This window comes from Microchirus variegatus (assembly GCF_963457635.1).
Source record: "Microchirus variegatus genome assembly, chromosome: 6".
In the NCBI taxonomy this organism is placed as follows: Eukaryota; Metazoa; Chordata; class Actinopteri; order Pleuronectiformes; family Soleidae; genus Microchirus; species Microchirus variegatus.
Genome location: NC_139807.1, coordinates 26,697,869 through 26,720,932, shown reverse-complemented (window position 1 = coordinate 26,720,932; position 23,064 = coordinate 26,697,869). Strand labels below are relative to the sequence as shown.

Genomic DNA, 23,064 nt, shown 5'->3' with positions numbered 1-23,064 from the left:
GCATCTAATGGTGAGACTTCAGAATTGTAACAAACAAAAGTATGTCAGGGAACTACAGTGGCCTTCACATGCCAAATGACACTCACAACTTAAAATGTGCAAAATGGTGGACTCCATAAAGCAAGGCCCTTGCATAAAGTGCATATAAAAAGGTATCTGCACAAAAACATGAAAACTAGACTTATACTTAGACTTGTACAAACACAATTGATATTATGCTTGTATACTTTTGTTGTATTGTGCACACACACACACACACACACACACGTACATGTTTACTATTATGATTAGTACATTCAATTTCTGCCAATAAATCAATTACTTTAATTCTAAATTCTAACACTTCATTTTCTTATTGTGGTATTTCTAAAATTGATTGTATTTTATTTTAAAATCTGATTAAATAAGGTTTTTTTAAAAAGTAAATCACCTCTGCAACTAAAAAATGATATATATATATATATGTATATATATATAAATTTAATAACCTTGTTTCTGCCACAACACCGCACAGAATACAATTATTATGTTGGATATTTGGTTAATAGTTGTGTTGGAAAATGAATATTGACCACTTCATTTGTATCTTGTTTTTTGTTCCCGTTTTGCAGCTCAAATCGTTAAAGAGGAAAAGAAAATTGAAAAGTAAGAGGCTCTGTGCGTTGACCGAAGAGAGGGTCCAGCCATCTGTGTCCAGTGGTTTTATTACTGAATGGCGACAGTTGTGTGTCTTTTCGCTCTTCACCTGCATCTTCGTCTTTTTTGTGTGTGTGTTAGCAACTATTCCCTCTTCTACCATCTGTCTGTGTCATATTCACTGTTATGTTGATATCATTATGTACCATTCATTTACTGATTGAGGTAAACTCATGGTTAAGGCCCTGTCCCAATACCTCCCCTAACCCTAAATTTAGCGTGTTCACGTAAAGGGGGGAGCAAGGGGTAGTGCGATTTTCCCCTTATAATCAACCTTCAAAATGTAGTGAGCTCCGATGCGGGCTTAAAACAAAGTGGAAGCTGAAATTACCCATGAGCTGTTTAGGAAGCTGGAAAGTATTAGTAAGAGAAATAATGTGTTCTGATTCTTATTTCTCACTCGTTTCAAACTGGACAATGTGGAGTCAGACTCATTTATGATTTGTCATTCTTGGATTATTTTGTGTGATTATTTGTGTGCATAAAATTATTTAAAAAAACAAAACAGTGATTTCATTCACTCTCTCAGACACACATACACACACACACACACACACACACACACACACACACACACACACACACACACACACACACACACACACACACACACACACACACACACACACACACACACACACACACACACACACACACACACACACACACACACACACACACACACACACACACACACACACACACAAGAAACAAGGACATGCGAGAGTGCTCCTTAATGTACCACCATGGTCACGGCAGCAGCTGAGGTATACAGAAAATGTAAAAAGCATTTCAATGACAGTCAGAAGTCCAGTGGAGTGGATGAGGATTGACAAGGGTTTAGTTCTACAGCCACAAGTGTGAGGCATGTGTCTAATGTGCAAACCCCGCAGGGATGTGGATATGGGTGAAGTGCTGGAATATGTAGGATGTTCTTTCACTGCTGAGAGCGTGTGACGGCAAGTGCAGGCTGCAGAGTGCGAGATCGCTCAACAAGTTGGTCCTTTGATGCCTCAAATGTAAATATTTCCTGTGACCTCGCTCTCAGTGTACAGCTGTAACACATCCACAGAGCTGCGTCGCTGGCGTCTCTATAAAGACCAGCATCAGCACCTCTGTTAACACTCAGTGTTTTTGACACAAGACTTGACCAGAATCAACAAATTAAGTGTGAAAAGCCAACACGGGTCAAATGTAAAGGCCACATTATACTTCTCCGACTGCGTAATGAGTTATCCGACTGAGTAACCATGGACACCCCTCGAGTCTTCATACTTCTGCGTCGTGGACGGATACACGCTGCAATTTCCCGTCCGATCAGTAGGGGTCGCTGCGCAAGGTTGTTGTGCTTTTGGCTACAGTGGGCAATGGCGTCCGAGAGAGAAAGAGAGAGAAAGACTGTTGTTGTTGAAACAGTGGCCGTTTCTCACTTTTCTGTGTCACGGAACGCAGTTTTAAGATAATTTGAGGCGAGAAATTGGCCATTTAGAGTCTAAACATGTGGTTTGTGTATTAAGATATGACGTATTTATAGTTTGGCAGCGACGCTGTCGGCGGTGATCAGCTCCGCCACTGTGGACGCTCGGTGCGCACTGTGAGCCGGCACAGAGCAGCTTCACTCGGCCTGTCCTGAGGACCAATCGCAGCTCTTGCCGTCTCCGTTGTCCCTTGACGGAGAGACGGACACTTCAAAATATTTTGTGCAGTCGGAGACGACGCAGAGGACTCTACGTAACCTACGCAGAGCACTTTACGCAGGAGTATAAATTGGACTTAAACAGGAGTTATCACATTTCATGGTTGTTCCTTCACACAATATGCAGATGTGTCTCTTTTTTGTTCTATTTATTTTCCACTCGTCACCAGGTTAAAGCTCAGGAGTGGTTGGTAACGTGGCAGAAGTATTCACTCACTGAATGACACTAAATGGTCTCATACACAGGATGTTAACAGACGAAAATAAAACGTAAACCCTATAGTCGACAAGATATTTATAAATACCAAGTTTAGTTGTTGCAGGTCTGGTGTGCTGCAGCTTGCGTACATAGTAGCTTAGTGTTTTTCAAACACTAGTGTGCCGTGAGAGATTGTCAGGCATGCCGTGGGAAATTATCCAATTTCACCTAATTGGTCTAAAAACTAGAGCTGAAATTAATTATTAATCGACTACTAAATTAATCGCCAACTATTTTGATAATCGATTAATCGGTTTGAAGCTTTTTTCATGATTAAAACAACATTTCTGATTGTTTTAGGCTTCTTAAATGTGAATATTTTCTTAGTCTTTGCTCCACATAACAAAGAAATCATTAAAACTGAATCATTTTGGTTTGTGGACAAAACAAGACATTCAAGAACATCGTCATTTCAAGCTTTGACAAACACTGATCAATGTTTTTTTTTTTACATTTTATGACATTTTATGGACCAACCGATTCATCGAGAAAATAATCGACAGATTAATCGATTACGAAAATAATCGTTAGTTGCAGCTCTACTAAAAACATTTTTTTGAAAACAAATAATTAATTATCTGCAAATAATATGGATATAAAAATTCAAGACACTTTGATAAGAATGACTAAATTGTTAATATAGGCTACAGAGTATAATTGGTGGTGTGCCTCGTGATTTTTTCAATGAAAACAAAATGTACCTTGGCACAAAAAAGGTTGATAAACACTGTAGTAGCTAACCCGACTGGAAGCTTCTTCACTTTCCCGAGTTAGAAGAAGGCAACAAACGATGGCAACTCACCTTTTCCTGGGAACATAGTGGCCACAAAGCTCCTCACAGCAGATCTCCATGGTGCTCCAGCTTCATCTCCGTGTCAGCGAACACACGCCCCATAGAGGCTAGCATCCCAGAGTGCTAGCTTCTTGCTCACCGTAGCGCTAGGCTAACGCAGGTGGCTAACCGTCCGAACATTAGCTCCTCATCAGATGAAATGGTTCACAACAGCCCCTCCATTGAACATGTACACTTCACTGTTTGTTTACTTAAATAATAAAGTAACCAACGTGAGGAAATAGTGTGGGTTACGCATTTTACGCGATAACTTGTACTGTTTAGCACCGCAGTAGCCGTTACCTACGTCACATCGAACCCCCCTCTCTCTCTCTCCATCTCTCTTGACACATGACCTCCAACTCGCTCCTCATTGGCTCAGAAAGTAAATAAATATAAATGTGAATTTCTTTCTCAACAATAATTCCAAGCTTAATAAGCTCAATGTAAAAGAAGCACAATATACATTTTTAATACGCAAGTAGTGCCTTTTAAACTCATATTTATACATGTATGAATGGATTGGTTCTCAAAGTGCTGCCCGGGGGCCAATGGCGGCCCGCAGAAACATTTCTGGCGGCCCGCGCACAATTACAGTTGATAGTTTTAATCCAGGAGGTATTAAGCTTGTTAAATGTTTATTGGACATTACTGGATACAAACCAATAAGTGTAAACACAATAGAGTATTTAAATGGTTTCTATATGGTGAATTTTAGTGTATTATTGGGTTATAAGCTGGTAATAAGCAGGTAGCTACAGCCCACAATTCCTATTTACCCAGTAAATATATGGTAACAGAAATGTGTTACTTGGTATTAACCTGTAATTAGAAGGTAAGAACAATGGCAAAAATACTGGGTAATTACCCAGTAAATTATAAAGTGTTATTATATTAATGCTTAAATTACATTATATTAACTCTTATATTACTTATAGCTAAATTGTAGAACTGCAATCTGGTCATTAAAATTATTACGAATGGGATTTATTTCTGTTTTTTTTTTCACTTTGAGAACCAATGTTCTACACTTTCCCTTACGAGCATGTAGGAGAATCTACGGTGGCCTCCATTCATCATTAAAACTAAAAAGGTGACCTTTAAGTGACATGGATCTCACAGTCTCAGCGGTCAGCAGGTAAATCTAGATGAATCTAGACAGTATATCCCCGTAGTCAAAAGTCCCAGTTTTTCTGGGAACATCACAAGCTCGAGGGAAAAAGAAGTGAGGGTGGATTTACAAGGCTTTAGAAAAAGATAACCACAGAGAATTCAACTGCACTTAAACTAGATTGCATAATTATGTGATGGCGGTGAGTAATAATGACATCAGTCTGCTGTGATGGAACTCAAACGTTCTAAAGATGGCCGATCACAGACACTTTAAGACACGTGAACAAAATAAAAGCATAACCCTGATTCTAGCAATAGCCCTTTTTCTTGTTTTAATGTTTTACAAGAGTTTTACAATATTATTTATAATAATAATAATAACAGGGAGTAATGTTATGTTCACAGAACACACATGGGCTATGTATGCTATATAAATGTGGCCGACAAGCCAGTTTAATCCAGCCTCAGAATCAGAAAATGTCTTGTTTTTGACCAACAGGGAAATAAAGGTCACAAAGGTCGAGGTTCAAAGGTCAGATTTCGGTGAGACTTTACAAAGTCACTGCAAACACAGACCAAACATGTCAGTACTTCCCATGAAAAGTGAAACAGACTTTTATTTTGAAACAGTCACAGGAAAGGAAATGTATCAGTGAGGTTACAGGTCACAGCAAAAAAAAAGGAAGAAGGTATTTTGTTTACAGAATTTGAACTATTAAAATGTAAATGATGGAAGAAAATGATAATTATTTATTTAAAACCTTTATTTGTGGGACTTTGCTTGAATTTTTTTTTTTTTTTTACAAACTTTCCTAAACAAATTATTCAGATTAACCTGAGGAGAATGTATCCGAATAACCAACAACACTTTGTCCAATCAGGGGCCAGAACATCAGAAAGAGGCGGACCTCTCTGCTCATGATCAACGCCGTACACAATTCATGAGGAGCAGGAAGAGGGAGGGCAATTCTAGACGCACAGGAAGTTAGCCAGAAGTTAGAAAAATCAACTTTGACAGCAGCTTTAGTTTGGGGGGAAATGTGTCCAACGTTTGCCAAGTGTTCTTTGAGTTCAAATCCAGTTAATGGTCAGATTAAATTATTTTTCTTTTGCTATTTCCAGCTGCTGCTGCTGGATCATGAGACTAAAAACAACAACATTAGAAATTAAACATCATGTTTTCCCATGATGCTTTGGTGCAGCGTGTAGCCTGCAGGACTGTTGTCAGCGTTTCAATCATCAGGGAATCTTAACCACTTTATTTTTAACGTCGCCACCCCTAAAAAAAATCAACATATGACGCCGTTTCAATCCAAGTGGTTTTGTTCTTCCAATTTTATTTATACACAATGTATAGAATTATTTTTGCTACTTAAACAGAATAAGTATAATAATAATAATAATAATAAAAGTTGGGGAGCTCTCACATGAAAAACTACAAATAAGATTTAATTTAAACTGAAATTATCTATGTGAAACTGAAGAGAACATTCATAGTTTATACTTTGATTTTTAAAATAATAATAATAATAATAATAATAATAATGATCACAGTTAGAGTACATAATATTCATTTCCTCCCACAATTTGCAACAAAACTAAAAAAAAAAATGATGAGAATACAAACGACAAAGCAAGGACAAATAAAAAATAGACTATTCCTTTACAAAGCACTGCTGGTAGCCTCTACAGGTGAGGAGGTAGCTTCTTTACTTAGCATCCCATTCTTGATTGTTTGCTTTTCAAAATAATTTACATACAAATATATATATATATATTTTTTTTTTTAAAAGGAAGAAAGAAAACTATTAGAATTTTCACCAGATGGGACATCTCAAACAATCATGGGACATTTTTTGGTTGGTGCAGCGGTTGACACACCCGGTCAGGGAAAAAAAAAACAAGTCAATAAAATGACAATAAAAACCTAGAAAGATAGAAGATTATCAGGGAAACGAGAATGAAACACGCTTGGTGTGAGAGAGAGAGAGAGAGAGAGAGAGAGAAAAGATGGGCTAAATTCCTGAGCGCTCACATGACACGCACTTGTGCATACACGCTCCGAGGGCGTATGCAGCTCAATGTGTACGGTCATGCTCCGGCACACCGAGCGTCGGTCCGTCCTTCGTCACTCACAGTTTCTACTCAGGGCAACAACAACAACAACAACAACAACAGAAAAAGTCGTTTAACTTAAACTGCACAAGCGGAGGATTCATGAAATAACAATGTGATTGATCTACTTTGTTTCCCTGCTTCTCTTCCATCATGGTCTTTGACTCTGGTTCAAATTTACCTGCACTCACACTCTCTCACACACACACACACAAATAATTAAAAATGAAAAAAAAATTGCAGATACTTGTCTTTAGATGTCTGTGGTTGAATGACCACATTTTCACATTTCAATAACAATAATAATAGTGATCTTGGCACTGCTTTTACACTTTTGTTGACTCTGCTGTCTCACAGTCACGAAACGCAGACATTAATTACCCTCGCTTGTTTTCACTTTTCACAAAATTATGTTTTCGAATCGACCGATCGACATTGAAAATAAAAGGCGAGTTTGATTTTTAGACCTCCCCGGTTTGCTTTGTCTTGTACGTCAATTAATCTGTGTGCGGTTAATGGATCCAGCGTCAGATATTAAATAATACTACCCATCAGAGGTGGAAAGTAACGAAATACATTTACTCAAGTTACTGCATTGAATAGTTTTTTTGTGTATTTTGTATTTTTTAAGTACAATTTAAGATCAGGATTTTGTGTTTTACTTGAGTACGTATTGACTCAAGTATTGTACTTAGTTACTTTATAAATCCTATCCTTTACTGAGTAAAAATAAAAACTCAGCACAATGAAAACCTACAGGGGGAAAATATACACCAGAACCAGACGAATGATGATGTGATTAGCACCAGCACTGGCGCGTGAACATAGAGGGCGTGGCCAAAAGTGACGTCATATCCTGTGTCGTGCCGGGCGCATGAGCTCCAAAATAGTTTTGGATTTCTGTCATATTTCTACTACCTTCACACCCCACGCAAAGTAACTAAGTAACTTTTACTTAAAGTACATTTCAAATGAACTACGTTTTACTTCTACTTGAGTACATTTTCAGATGACTACTTTTACTTCTACTTGAGTAATTTCATCAAAGTATTGGTACTTTTACTTGAGTACAATATTTTAGTAATTTTTCCACCTCTGCTACCCATACGTATGTTTGTATAAGTGTGTAATCCTTTAAAAGGAAAATCACATGGTTCCCGTAGCCTTCGTTTAAGCGATGAACCAGTGAAGAGGAAGGAGGAAATGAGTCGCAGCTTTATTGAAGTTTTTATAAAGCTTCCATGTGTATTTTGAAGTAGAAGCTTATTATGCAAATGAAGAAGAAGAATGGCTCAGCCCACATAAATCCAACCCATAAATCAACATGGGAGGAGGAAATGTCATGAGACGGTGAGAGAGACAGCATTTAATACTGTCTGATAAACAAAGGAAAGTGTAGGGTTGCTGAAATCTGCAGTCTCACCATTAGATGTCAGTAATGTTGCTTTTCCATGACATGGCTCTAGCACCACTCCTGTACATTGTCATAGTTATAGCACCTCCCCAATGTGGGTGGAGTCGGTTGCCATAGCACGGCTGCACGCGAATGCTGTGACGGTTGTTTTTCGGTGCAACTGAATCGTTAGAATCAGTTGATTAAAAAGATTTGTTAATCGACTCTGAACGGGGTTATTGACTCCTTTGTTCAATATTGGGATTTTAGACATTTCCTTTGGTAAATGTCGGAGATTAACATACGTTTTCGGGATTTTTAAGTCTTTTCAAATTGATCTACACTTTGGCGTTGTTCGCTTTGATTCTTTTGTCGGACGTCACATTTTATGATCGACTCGGCTCGCTTGGAACAGGTACTAAAAAAAACAATCCACCATGTACCAAGTGGAAAATCATGGAAAATCAAGACAAAAAAAACAGTAGAGTCGAGTAATTCTTACACACAGGCCATTTAAAGAAGATCAGAAGCACATTTTTAACAAGTATTGCTCTTTGTTGCAGGAGCCAGACGAGAAAACCAACACCACTTTGATTTCCGTGTGCTTATTTAAGCATGAATAAAGCTCGGGTAACTGGATATGTTTAATCTGAACGCAGGTAACATAATCTAAAACTTGCTAATTATGTTTGTGTTTATGTTTGTTGCAGCTCTGAAGTTTAACTTAAATCAAAGAACATGATGGAAAGAGACACAAGGCTTAGGATTAGGGCTGCAGGGATCGGTCGATTATTCAACGATCGCCAAATGAGTCGTTAAATTCTTTTGGGTTTCTTTGCTCCACACAACAAATAAATCATTTGAAAACATTTGAAAACGTCATCATTTTCAGGTTTTTCTGAAATTTTACAGACAAAACAAAAAGTACTCGATTAAATCGAGAAAATCATCGTTAGTTGCAGCCCTCGCTTGGATAAAAAAATATATAGAAAAGAACGATAATTATTGTTCAAACTAAAGAAAATGCATGTGTTTATTTTCTGTGAATCCATTTGGCAAATACTACAGTCTTATTGTGAAGTGATTATTCAAAGGCCACCATTCTTACACCTGAAATCACCTCTGTCCACAATCAATCAATAAATAACATCTTTTTAAAAACCACCCAGCACGGTCGTAGCTAAAACAGTGATATCTGATATTTTTAAAAAAAAAAATTTTTAAGTTTAAATCACATTCTTAGTCTTAGTAACATAAAAGAAGTGTGTGTGTGTGCACATACGACCTCACACTGTACGATCACAGGCGGGAAAAGGCCAGAGGTTATTGCTGACGTTATTACATTTCTGTGGTGGGTGGAAAAAAAAAAAGAAAAAAGAAATCGCCTGAAAGTTACATTCAAAACAGAAAAAAGTCTAAAGTTGATTACTACACTTGCTACATTTATTTATTTAAAAAAATAAAATAAAATAAAAATATAAAATAAAATAAAAAGCTTAAATCACAATATCTTTGACACGTACATTGCAACATCATGATATCCAATCAGAAGCAAGAGAAAGGCACTGGTGACCACATGTTCCTTTTTCAGGATCTTTTTGTGTGATGAGAAAATGGATTCCAAGTTCCCTTTAAATGATCTCTGTTTAAATAAGTGCTGGTTGAAGAGTGTTTCAACGATTTCCAACTTTCGATATAAAAGCATTTACATGTTTTTGTTTCGCAGCGTCCGTCCGTGTTTTAGCGCCTTTCGTCCTTGACTCGAGGTATGTTGTATGAGTAGTGTACGAGGGGAAGTCCTCTGGTCTGACAGAAGCAGGCTCGGCCACACGCCTGGACCTGGTCCGAGCTGTCCGACACAAACGAGTCGCCCTCGTCGGCGTACTCGGACTGAGCGGAGGGTGTGCCGCCGTCTGCCCAGAAGCCGTCGGCGTGCTGGCACACGGCCGCTCCCGCCAGGAGGGTGGGACAGCTGTGAGACTTCACTAAGTGTCTGCAGACGGCCGAGGACGACGACGGGGAAGAGCAGGTCCTGGCGTGCAGCACCTCGTCACACTGCTCGCACACCACCGCCTCGCCACAGAGCTGCGAGTACACGCCGCAGTCGCAGCCCAGGTGAGCAGAGGAGCCGCCGTCTGTGAGCTCCGAGCCGCCGCCGCCGATGTCATCTCCGTGGCCGTCGGTGCCTGCCTTCCCCTCCTTGGCGAGACCTCCGCGTCCGCGCAGCCTCAGCCAGTCCTCCCTGAAGGCCGGGCTGAAGAACACGTACAGGACTGGGTTCAGACACGCGGGCAGCGGGAAGAATATGAGCGTGACGGACTTGGCGATCTCTGGGCCGCCGGCCGTAGAGCCGGTCAGGAGAGGAGCGAAGGAGAAAGCAGCCACCGGGCAGAAGAAGATGCAGTTGGTGAAGATGAGCCAGGCTACGTGACGCAGGGCGCCCGTCTGCTCCGGGTCGGCGAGCTCCACCCTCCCCAGGTGACAGTACATCTGAGTGTACACGGCCGCGGTGAACAGGTACGCCAGCGCGTTGAGCAGCACCAGAAACACGGTGACGCTCAGAGCCGGGCTGTCGCCGCCGGCGAAGGGCAAACACAGAGGAGACGCCGACTCCTCGCTGGTGCTCAGAAGAGGCAGGCATGCTGCGGCTGCGGCCAGCAGCCCCAGGAGGCCTGCAGCCACGCTGAAACGCTGGTCTCCTCTGAAACATCCCCGATGGCCGCCGCTCCTCCTCTGCGACATCATGACCTTCCCGAGAATCGTCCGCACAGCCACGCTGCGCTCCACCGCCGCCAGCGACAGTAACAACAGGGCCCACTCCGAAGAGAACACAGCCAGAGCTCCTGTGATCCGACAGCCGGGGCCCATCTCCCACCACACGCCAAACTCGGCGAAAGAGCCCCAGGTCGCGACGTCCAGCACCGTCAGGACACTGACATACACGCCCGTGAGAAGATTGGCCAGAGCCAGCAGTCCCATCAGCAGCCGAGCAGGAGGCAGAGACACGGACAGGGAGTGGGGGAGACCTGCGGCTCTGTACGAGGGGGAGAAAGTGGCCACCAGCACCAGGCCGTTAAACACCAGCGACACCAGGCAGATGAACCAGACGGTGAGGCGGATCATCCAGTTTCCCAGGAGGTGCTCGCATGGCTTGAAAGCTCCTGGGTTCAGAAATGGGACACTTTGGTTTAAGCTCTTAAACTCTGAAATATTGATTAATAAAATAAAGAAAGACACAAAGTGACAGACGTGAAAAAGCAGTTTCAGGCTCACCTGGAGAGGGAGAGCAGTGCATGATCATAGGAACACGCTCCACATCCTCCTTTGCTGTAAAATAATAATGAAGAGGGCAAAAAAGTGAGAAATGCAAAGGTTAAAGAAGGAGCTGCGAGTAGTAACTCATAAAATGACAATGACGCGTCATAAGACTTTAAAGAAACATGGCTTCAAAATATATATTTATAGCCTGCAAATGCCGTTTATGTTGTGGAAAAAGGCTAAAAGCGGATCGTCAAACTACCTGGCAACCTCAGATATCTAGAGAGGAGGAGGAGAAGCAATGCTTTCCAATATTTTATTGCAATACCCTTTTTAAACTCTAGTTGTATAGGTTACAAATACAACTTTATTCTAAATTCACTCAGTGTTTTTCCTTGCATTCATTTACACTGCCGTTCAGAAGTCTGGGGTCACCTATAAAATTTATTTTGTATTTTCCATTAAAAGTCACACTTTTATTCACCAAAGAGTTGCAAAATTAAAGGAAAATATAGTCAAGACATTGACAAGATTAGATATAATGATTTTTATTCAAAATAATTATTTCGCCCTTTGGTTAAAGAACCAGCAAAACGGTTTTCAGCTGTGCTAACAAGGGTTTTCTAATCATCCAATAGTCTTCTAACACCATTAGCAAACACAATGTACCATTAGAACACTGGAAATGGGCCTCTATACACCTATGTACATATTCCATTAAAAACCAGACGTTTGCAGCTAGAATAGTCGTTTACCACATTAACAATGTATAGAGTGTATTTCTTATTCATTTAATGTTATATTCATTAAAAAAAAAAAAGTGCTTTTTCTTCAAAAGTAAGGACGTTTCTAAGTGACCCCAAACTTTTGATTCGGTAGTGTATGATCTGTGAAACGCACTGCTGATCTGCTTTCAAACCTTACAAATGTTGTTGAGGAGTAACAACTCTTCCCACCTGAAGACTTCTTGAAGTCACTTTCCTCAGAGGAGCTCGTCAGTGAGTCACATCCCACAAAGGCGCAGCACTGGTAGGCGTACGGGACAGAGATGGACCTGCAAACAAACAAACAAACACACACAGGTCCAGTGGTGAGAATACAGATGGTGCAGAATCTGAAAACCACGCTTGGAAAAAAGCATAAATAATATATTTGTCTGCAAACATCTGTCCCTTCAGATTTTGCTTTTTTTTTTAGATGTTTCCAATCGTGTGGAAAACAGACTCAGCTGGATTTCTCATTAAATGTCAGTGAAGAGGTGCAGATAATGCTTTTAGGTCTGTTTGTCTGTCACAGATGTGATTTATAGAAACTTCAATTTAATTACATTTTTTAGACTATTGTAACGGCAGACTATCGACGTACATATCTGTGTTGATAGAATGTTTGAAATAAAACCAACCTTGCAATTTGAAGGATTTATGTCTCAGCAGCAGCAGCAGCGCGTCATACTTCCGGCAACGGCGGACTGATTCCGCTGCCGGAAGTATAGTGCTGAGAAAGTAGTCCCTCAAAAATTCATGCGATGCGAGGTTAGTTTTGTTTCAAATATTGTTCTATCAACACAGATATTTACATCGATAGTCTGCCGTTACAATTGATTTGCCTCGGGTGCACTGTGGAGTCGGTATGAGTGTTTCTAATGCCATGCTAGCAGGTACCATTGAGTTGCGCTAGCCAAAGCACCGGCGAACTCGGCAACTAGAAGAACTAAATGAAATTTCTTGAAAACGTCTCCAGACGTCTCCATCACACCGGCTGAGTTGGAAAATAGGTCTTATGTCCAAAATTTCCAAACTATCCCTTTAAACCTCACAAGCGTAAAAGATTTCCCTACACGCTCTCACTTATTCAAACATTCATCACACTCGTAAGCAAGGAAACAGGTTCATCTGTCAAAAACTCAAAATGAAGTTGTTCCTCACCTGAGTTTTGGCAGATTTTTGGCCGTCAGCACATTTTTCATCTGTGGGTTTCCTGAGAGTTTCAGCTGACTGAGGGCACTCAGTCCAGTCATTGGAATCACAGCCAGAGAGTTCATGCTGAGATCTCTGCACACACACACACACACACATATATAAATAATAACAATTAAAACCCATTTCCCAGGGTTCTGCAGTCATTAGCACGCGCACCCGGATCGTACTCACAGGTTGGTGAGTCCAGTGAGGGAACGGAAAGCGTCTGTGTGGATGACTCGGATTTCATTTCTACTCAGGTCTCTGTTGTAAAAACACAATGAATCAGAATCCAGATGTAAATGTAGGTTTGTTTGTTTTACAGTTACGGAGAATGAAAGAATGAGTTCACTTACAGTAAACGCAGAGCAGAGAGACCCTGGAAAGTGTCTCTCTCAATTTGATGAATATAGTTGTGCTGAAAGCTTCTGTGTGATTCACATTTGAAAAGAATTTAGCATTGGAAACAAGCACATTTTATTGCGACAAAAATGTCTTATTATAGGAAAAAAAAGACTCACATCTCCTGCAGGTGGAGGCAGCCTTGAAGAGACGGGAGCTCATCGATCTCGTTGTAGGACAAGTCTCTGATGAAGAAAACAAACAATTACACAACATGAGACATTTTTTACTTCAGGACATTTAACCTCAACCTTCAGTGCATGTAATGTTTAAAATTGAATATTTAGCATTGTCATTTAGCCAACACCCTTACATCCTCAGTGAGTATAATTTGTAGGGATGCTCGATATTATTGGCACGATATCGGCATTATTGGCTTACCAGATATCGGCACGACACAAAAACAGTGGACAGAATAGGCTGCTTCTTTGTTGAGTTCTATCATTTTTTAGGTTTGTTTATTTTATACAGTGACGAAAATATATATCTACATCTAAATAAACTATTGCTTATCAGCCCAAGCACTGATATATAATAAGTAGGAATGTGGTTTTAGAGCTGAAACAATTAATGAATTCAATTATTATTTGATCACTAAATTAATGAACTACTTTGATAATTAAGTCCTCGGTTTGAAACTTGTTTTCCCCAAAATTTCCTGATTTTTTTTTTTCAAAATTATTATTTTTACATGTGAATATACTAAATCATTAAAACTGAATTTTGATAAACACCGATCAACACTTTTTAACGTTTTCTGACATCACATGGACCCAACGATTACTCGATGACGATGAAATAACCGTTAGTTGCAGCTCTAATGTGGGTCACGTGTATGAAAAAGTCTCTTACAGCGTCCGAAGCAACTTGAGATTCTCACAAAGATTAGCAGGGATGGACGATATCTTGGTTCCAGACAAGGTCCTGAAAAAAAAAGAAAGAAAAAAGGTTTTATCAGTAACTTTTCAGCGACTGAAGTACGTGTGGTATAAGATGCCGTTTAATACATAGAGCAGGGGTTAGAAACTCTAATGACCTGGAGGCCACACCAATTGTTCAGTCAGCGCATCACAACATGTGATATTTCATAGAATTTCCAAAACTGAGGGCACAGTTTACTAAACTGAGGGAACGGATTACAATCGATTTTTATTTTTTTCCACACCTGACCCTAGCAGAGCTCTGTATGATTTTTATTCAAAGAACCAGCTAAACTGTTTTCAGCTGTGCTAACATCATTGCACAAGGGTTTTCAAGGGTTTTCTAATCATCCAATAGCCTTCTAACACGATTAGCAAACACAATGTACCATTAGAACACTGGAAATGGGCCTCTATACACCTATGTACATATTCCATTTAAAACCAGACGTTTGCAGCTAGAATAGTCGTTTACCACATTAACAATGTATAGAGTGTATTTATGATTCATTTAATGTTATATTCATTGAAAAAAAGTGATTTCCTTCAAAAATAGGGATGTTTTTAAGTGACCCCAAACTTTTGAACGGTAGTGTACGATCTGTGAAGCTGGAAAAGTTGTTTACCACATTAACAATGTAATGTAAGAGTGTATTTCAGATTCATTTAATGTTATATTCTTTGAAAAAAAGTGACTTTCCTTCAAAAATAAGGACATCTTCTAACTTTTGAACGGTGGCGTATGCGTTTAAATTAAATTAAATATCCACTTTAATCCTAAAGCTTAACTTACAGACTCTCAAGGTTATTAGTCCATGTGAGTATGGGGAAGTCCTGCATCATACTGGCTCCACGCAGCATTCTGAAACACAGAAAAAGCCAGTTTAAAAGACACATGAGTACATTTTGACTGATGCAGTTCAGACCAAACTATTCAACAGTGATGTGTTTGGAGTTTGACATCAGGACTCACAGGGAGTGCAGGTCAGACAGATTCTGGAATGCCGAGGCGCCCACGAAGGACAGAGGGTTGTCATAGAGATGTCTGTGAGGGCAGCAAAGGGGGGGGAGATGATGGGTTGTGAGTTCAAATCCAAAAAAAACATTTACTATGCAAGAATGGCACCATCTTCTGGACATTCAATGACTGAGGGCCTTACGCCACAGGATCACAGATCAGCTCACGACTGTTTACAATCTGTGCTCATGAACAGCAAAGTCAGCGTCGAAACACAGCGGAGTGATTAGCGAGCAATGCCGTGAAAGAGTTTGACCTTACATGGTTCGCAGCAGGGGGTTGTTATGGAAGGCCCCTTCAGGTATGGAGGCAATGTTGTTGCTGTGAAAGCCACTGCAGGAGAAAGGTCAAAGAGACAAATATAAAACACTCACTGTAGTATATTCCTAATGAACAAAACACACTTTTTCAAGAAAAGGCGCTTTGTGCCAGATTTAGATTTGTAGTCCCTCACAGGCGTACAGTACACACATGTAAATACAGAGCTCATATAACACACGCTGGTGTTGCAGATAAGTCCAGTCGCCAAAGAAAAGTTCAAGTTGAGTCTAAGTCAAGGTCGAGTCTGAGCTCCTGTGCTCCTCACTGGCTACAAATAAATAAAAGTACTGCAGATTAAAATAACTGATGTTTAAAAGTAAAAAAAAATAAAATGCCATAATTAATGTAAAATGAAGCATATTTACATTCAGATACTATGATTTAATTAAGGTTAAGTTAGTTTACACATTGATTTTGTCCTGTGAGCTACAGATGGAACTTGCCTGCACTTATACACAGTTACAAAACACGTTGATAGTGGTAGTTAATACATAATAATACACTTTATTAGTTTGATTTTTTTTAGGATTCAATTCTGAATCTCAATTTGACTGTTTTATGTCAGTTTTCTTTCCACTGTGAGTGAATTTCTTGTGCGTCTCTCCCCGTGTTCAGCTCTAACGCAGCCTAAACCACAGAGGCAGAACATATTTTTTAGGTATACTTTTTTATTTTAGAACTGTGTGTGTAAAAATAAAAAAAGAAACTATGGAATTGTCCATCTAAATACAAACTGTATGTAAAAAAAAATTTAAAAATAACTTTCACACGTTTGCACCGCACATGTCTGTGATCTGACAAAACAAGCATTAGAGGTAGAACAATATGCAGCTGGTTAATTTAACTTAGACAACAAAAGTAGAGTCACAGAAATAGGTGCCAAGTGTCTTATTAAGTAAAGGCAGTGGAAAAAAATCATAAAAAACAACAGTGATGACATTATTATTAACAAAAACAGTAGGTCTGTAATATTTGGAGCAAAATAAGGGGAAAGCAGAAAATACAAATTGTGGTGTTTAACCTCTCTGTCTGACACAGGGAATCCTCCTCGATCACTTATGGAGAGAATGTTGTTCCTTTATTATTCAATCAAATTGAATAGATTTGAAACCAAAAAAGAGATTTGAGAGCAAAAAATATTAAGTTGCAATCAAAAAAAAAAAATGAGATCGAAACAGAACAGGTTGAAATTGAAAAAAATTATATATGAGAGAACATATTTCTTCAAATTCAATCAAAACTAATGTTTGTAAGTAAAGACATACAACCATTTTGAAAAACTTTGCTTGCAAATCAGTCCTCTATGTTTGCGAGTTACAAAGTTTTGGTTGCGAATTAAACAGCACTTGATGGGCGGGGCCTACGCTGGTGGATGGGACAAGAGTTTCTATTGGTTTTTTGCTCTCAAATCTCTTTTTTGGTTTTAAATCTATTCTATTCTATAATTCTCTCCATACTCACTAACTCACTGACTGAAACGCCTGAACCAAAGTGCGCTAACAGAGACACTCACAGTTCCTTCAGTTTGGGCAGAGCCTCGATCGCTTTGGGAAAAACCATCAGGTTGTTGAAGTTCAGATCTCTGTGATGAAACAGAAAAAAAGAGTGCTGTTATTTGGTTGCAAATGATAAATATGACATTTTTCCAACTGTCTAGACCACGATGAAGCGAAATCTTGGCTTTTAGGCTGTTTTTATTCACGATTAATCTTTGGATTGTTTTGTAGAAACATGGTATGAGCAAAAAAAATACAATATCTCTGCTAAATTGTTGGAGTAACATGGTCATTGCTGCAGATACTACGGTTTATGGTTATTTCACTGTGTGGTGCGGCAATGAATAAGGTCCCCCCCTTAAACATGGTTTTGCTGCGCCACGTTGCGTTTTTCAAATAGCGGTTTTGCGGTATACGAAATATACTTATTTACAGATATTATAAACAAATGCCGCAGACCACAAAAGGCAACAAAATCTCAAATATATTCAACATAGGACTTCTGAATTGCTTATATCAATTATGATTAAAATCGAGTTGCTATGTTAGACATGTACACTAGATTGTCAAGGAAAACCAGTCGATTTTTAAAATATAAATGAATCATATTGGGAGTTTTTAATAATAGAAAAACAAAAAACATAAGATGAAGTTATAAGGACGTCCTATGTCTCCAGCCTCAGGACTGTGTGAATCAACAGTAGTTATTTGCCATTAGGTTACGGCTGTGTGCCAGGAGGAAGTGAACAGTGGGAGGGCAGATCTGATAAGCATCATGTACTTTGCTCTATTTATCCTAGAGCAATTAAAGGAGGAAGTGGACACAATGATGTCTGGAGGACTGGAGCAGAGGTGGGGGAGGGGGAGAGCAGCCGTGGGCACAAAAACAACACTGGCACAAAATGCTCTCGAGCAGTCAACTATCCACTTACAGTGTCTCCAGGTTCAGGAGTCCAGCAAAGCAGCTGTCTCCTATCTCTTTAATTCTGTTGTTATGGAGATGCCTGGAAAAGAAAAGGCGGTTTTACACATGCACACATACACACACACACACTATCATCTGTGAGACTCCTGTTTGTGCTTTTGATTCAGTCTCGTGATCAGGTGCCTGTACAGTGTATGTGTGTATATATGTTCTTCCTGTTTATCCAGACTTGTTTACACAAACCGTCCAACTGTACGACTCAGTGTGTGTGTGTGTGTGTGCGCGTGTGTGTGCATGTGCGAATCTATGACAGCAGCAGTGAAATTAAAGTTGTTTTTGTTTTGTTTTTTTAAAACAATCCCTCAGATTGTTATGCAACACCACAGGAGGTATTTATTATTATTACTATTCTAAGTTCTCTTGTGTAAAGCTTCAACATTTTACCACCTGACACTGAACACCAAGGTAATCTTGATTTTACATGACAGTCTGAGTTGAGTAACAGTGATATTTTACTGCAATTGAAGAGCACAGGACATGAGCAGCAACCTATATTTGTTAAAATTATAAATAAGAAATAAGAAAAGAAAATAGAAGAGTAAGTTTATGCTGGGAATGGGATCTACAGTTGATCTAACGTTGATCTAAAGTTGAGCTACAGTTGATCCAAAGTTGATCTACAGTTGATCTACAGTTGATCTAAAGTTAATCTAAAGTTAATCTACAGTTGATCTTAAGTTGATCTACAGTTGATCTAAAGTTGATCTACAGTTGATCTTAAGTTGATCTAAAGTTAATCTAAAGTTAATCTACAGTTGATCTAAAGTTCATCTACAGTTGATCTAAAGTTCATCTAAAGTTGGTCTAAAGTTGATCTACAGTTGATCTAAAGTTGATCAAAAGTTGATCAAAAGTTAATCTAAAATTGATCTACATTTGATCTAAAGTTAATCTAAAGTTGATCTACAGTTGATCTAAAGTTGATCTACAGTTGATCTAAAGTTAATCTAAAGTTGGTCTAAAGTTGATCTACAGTTGATCTTAAGTTGATTTAAAGTTAATCTAAAGTTGGTCTAAAGTTAATCTAAGGTTGATCTACAGTTGATCTACAGTTGATGTAAAGTTGATCTAAAGTTAATTTAAAGTTGGACTACAGTAGCTAATACATTCAGATCTAAAGGAGAGAAACTGTATGCAGTGTCAGGTCAATGGACATCAAATGACAGCTCCTTTAATTAAGAGAGGAGCATACTGTGATTGTATGGGCAGAAGTAAATTTATTAAGTTACCACAAATGCTTGTAATAATTTGCTTTTGAACTTGAAAGATCTCCTAATCGACTTAACGCTCAGTGACGTTTAACTTTTCTTCGGCTTTCCCCTCAGGTCATTTTAGTAAACATGAGAATGTTCTCAGTTGGTGTGTGCGGTTAATTAAGGTTTGGAGGAAAAGTACACCAGCAGGTTGTTCCTGCTTGCTTATTGAGTGTATATGTCTATGAGGACTGTGCATGTGCACAGTTCTCTCCATCTGTCGTGGGAAAGAAAGCTCACTTAAATTACTTTAGAAGCCATTTAAAAAAAAAGAAAAAAAGTTTCTCACCAAAAAGCCTTGATTGATGCCAAAATGTATATAAATACCTTGTTTACAAATGTTTTTCTGCATAATTTATCTCACAGAGAGTGAGACTAACTTTATCTGCTTTAAACCAGAGGACATTTAAATAAAAATACATCTGAACCAATTAGAAGCCTGGAAACTGTGGTCAAGGCTCGATAGACATTTAACATACAGTATATGTGTTAATTAAGAACAATAGCTTAATGTAACTTACAGCACAACTAGGCTGGTCAGGTTGGCGAAGGCGTTGTCTGGTATGTGCGAGATGCGGTTGAGCGCCAGCGTCAGAGCCTGTAGGTTCTCCTGGTGCCTCAGTGAACCGATGGGCACCGTCGTCAGGTTGTTGTCGTCCAGCCACAGGTGACGCAGCTGCTGAAGGCCTTCAAAGCTGTCGTCTGGGACCGTGGTTATGTGGTTTGCATCCAGGCGCCTAAAAGTCACAGATTCATTTCATTAGCTGACCTATAGATGACCATTACATATACACTACCGTTCAAAGATGTGGGGTCACCCATACAACCCTTTTTTAAGTTTTCCATTAAAACTCACACTATATTCATCAAAAGAGTTGCAAAACGGGGCCCACGGTTGGTGTAGTGGTTAGCACGCTTGGCTTTGCATCAAGAAGACCCGGGTTCCTGGGTTCGAGCCCCGTTTGGAACAACTTCGGAACAAAGGCCTTTCTGCAAGGAGTTTGCATGTTCTCCCTGTGTGTGCGTGGGTTTTTGTTTCAGCTCTAGTGAGTGAGAAAACTAAGCAAAGCTAAGTAGAATGGAATGATGGAGATAAGAATCTCTGAGAGCGACTGATGTGACAGGAGCTGTCAGGAGCTAAAAAACAGTGATCGATGAGGACAGCGACAAACAAAAGAGAAACGGCCTTTATAAACAAATATGATTATCTACAATAATGATGTGATATTAGTGAGTGTGACTGTGGTGGGTGTGACGCCGTGACTCTGCTATTGCAATAACCTTGACAGCTCCATTCAAGGCATTTCTGATTAATCACAACACCTTGAGATAACAGGTTAAGGCTTTTTACTCTGTGGCGTCATTGCAACCACTGCACTCTGAGGAAGACAGAAATTCCTGCTGTCTTCATTCTTAAAGCAGACCTAGACCGGAAGTTCCAATTAGCGCTGTTTTTTTAGTGTGTATCTGTGTCGTTACCTTGTTTAAGAAGCCCTGAAGGTTCTAAACGGACAGTTCAGACACTGCTGAGAACGCTGTGTTTTATTGTAATCTCGGACTCAGCGAGATCTCTGAAAAAACCCGGTCCGGTTACATAAACACCGGTTCTCCTGAACAGCAGATCGTCCTGCTCCGGGCACTAGTCCGGGCACATCCGGTTGCGTACATTGAACCGCAGAAGAAGAATAACGTCCGTTGTGGAGGTGTTTCACGAGCGACAGTGTCTTCTGACTCTGGGTCTGACTCCGGGTCAAAGTCATAAAAGGGACTGCGGCGGGGAGTCGTGAAGAAGCTATTCACCGTTCCAGAGGGGGGGAGCTGTGCTTCTGAGAGCGGGTGTGCTGAATAGTATTGGCCAATCACAAGACTCTGTCTTCTTGGGGTGAGAGTTCACTCTGAAATCTCGCGACTCAGGAACAGCATCAGAAAAGAGGATTTCAATCGGGTCGTTTACAGCAACTAGGAGGTTTTTGACCATAAAAACAAGTTAATGTATGTAAGTAGACCTCCATAACTAACATATATGTGCAACAGGACCACTCTATGGGAGCTTTAATATGAATGAAACACAAGAAACTTATTTTTAAAAAGGAGGCGGATTTCATGAATGAATGAATGAGATGATCTGGTTATATGGTCATATGCTAACATCTCAGTTTCTAATGTGATCATTCCAAGAATGATTCAGGGAATCCACTGAGCAAGAGCTGCACCCCCTGTAAACTGATGACATTTCAGCGGTAAGAAGAGAATAATTCTTTTGTATGTTATAATTATGAGAATGATTCTTAGAATGGTCTCAAGTTATCGCCGTCACGGCAGTGTTTTCTCCTGCTATCCTCCTTCACCGGGTGTCTCACCCTCCCTCAAAATTCCTCAAGTGTCTGGGCTGGAAGAAAAACAGTCTTGATTGACATTTAGCCTCTCCAAGGCTTTATACAAACCCAAGTCCTGGCTCTGCCAAAGCATATTACTTCAGCTACAGACCTTAAAACCCTCACAGAGAAAAGACATCTGCTAAAAGGAAAAGAGGCACCAAAAAAAAAAAAGAAGCGGAGGGGAAGCAAGGGACGCGAGGAGGGATGTAGAGGAGTGATAATCGCTGAACTTTCAGCACGTTTCTCCAGCTGGATCCATTCCTCCTTAAAAAGCTCAAAGGCACAGCGGTGGAGGGAGGTGGCACAGATGAAGCCATGTAACGTGTTATGATCTCAGTGTAACCAACTGATGCAGACATTCAAGCAGAGAACACTGACAGAGGGGCAAACAGTTGCGAGTGAAGCCGCAAGCAAACAAGCCGAGCTTCCCTGAAATAAATAAACCAACAATCCAATAAAGAGGGGAGAGAGAAAAGTTTGCTACAGATCTGCTGAACACGACCTGACCTACATTTGCACACAGGGCTGTTGCTGGGCTTAGTGCACAACAAACACTGCAGCAGGGGTAAAGCATGTGATAGGAGAGGGAGACGCCCCTAAATGACATCAACGATGTCAAAGAGTAAATAATGAGATTTTGACTGTTGAGCTGGAGTGAAATCTTTATCCTCACCCATGCTGCTGTCCTCAGTTTTAACAGAGTGTTTAACAGAGTGATGGCTGCAACTATACATTAAAGGAGATATATTATGCAAAATCAACTTTTGAATCATTTTGATGCATATATTTGGGACTCTGGAGGCCCTATGAGTCGGCAAAGTGTGAAAAAAGATGACTCAGTCATGTTTTTGTGGTCCGTCTCAGTCTAAGTACAGGAGATACAACACGCAATGTTGACTTCTGCACTCATTGCTACGTCACAATAAAACATTCCTCCAGAAGAGTGGAAGTCTGTGAAGTGTTCTTTTCTT

General features: G+C 39.9%; 2 protein-coding genes across 2 annotated transcripts in view; one reads left to right on the top strand and one right to left on the bottom strand.

Annotated features, from left to right (window-relative positions):
* mybpc3 (myosin binding protein C3) overlaps positions 1–1,144 on the top strand; it is a 44,397-nt gene extending 43,253 nt beyond the window's left edge. The window contains exon 31 of the mRNA XM_083890855.1: positions 612–1,144. Coding sequence (XP_083746981.1) covers positions 612–649 — 38 coding nt within the window. The 3' untranslated portion in view covers positions 650–1,144. The remainder of the gene's footprint in view (positions 1–611) is intronic.
* A 6,914-nt stretch (positions 1,145–8,058) lies between these two features.
* Positions 8,059–23,064, bottom strand: part of lgr4 (leucine-rich repeat containing G protein-coupled receptor 4) — a 38,221-nt gene continuing 23,215 nt past the window's right edge. Inside the window, exons 5-18 of the mRNA XM_083891057.1 lie at positions 20,237–20,452; positions 18,410–18,481; positions 17,495–17,563; positions 15,922–15,993; positions 15,616–15,687; positions 15,436–15,504; positions 14,575–14,646; positions 13,842–13,907; positions 13,677–13,748; positions 13,513–13,584; positions 13,288–13,413; positions 12,319–12,416; positions 11,378–11,431; positions 8,059–11,265 (exon numbers count right to left, since the gene is read on the bottom strand). Coding sequence (XP_083747183.1) covers positions 9,845–11,265; positions 11,378–11,431; positions 12,319–12,416; positions 13,288–13,413; positions 13,513–13,584; positions 13,677–13,748; positions 13,842–13,907; positions 14,575–14,646; positions 15,436–15,504; positions 15,616–15,687; positions 15,922–15,993; positions 17,495–17,563; positions 18,410–18,481; positions 20,237–20,452 — 2,551 coding nt within the window. The 3' untranslated portion in view covers positions 8,059–9,844. The remainder of the gene's footprint in view (positions 11,266–11,377; positions 11,432–12,318; positions 12,417–13,287; positions 13,414–13,512; positions 13,585–13,676; positions 13,749–13,841; positions 13,908–14,574; positions 14,647–15,435; positions 15,505–15,615; positions 15,688–15,921; positions 15,994–17,494; positions 17,564–18,409; positions 18,482–20,236; positions 20,453–23,064) is intronic.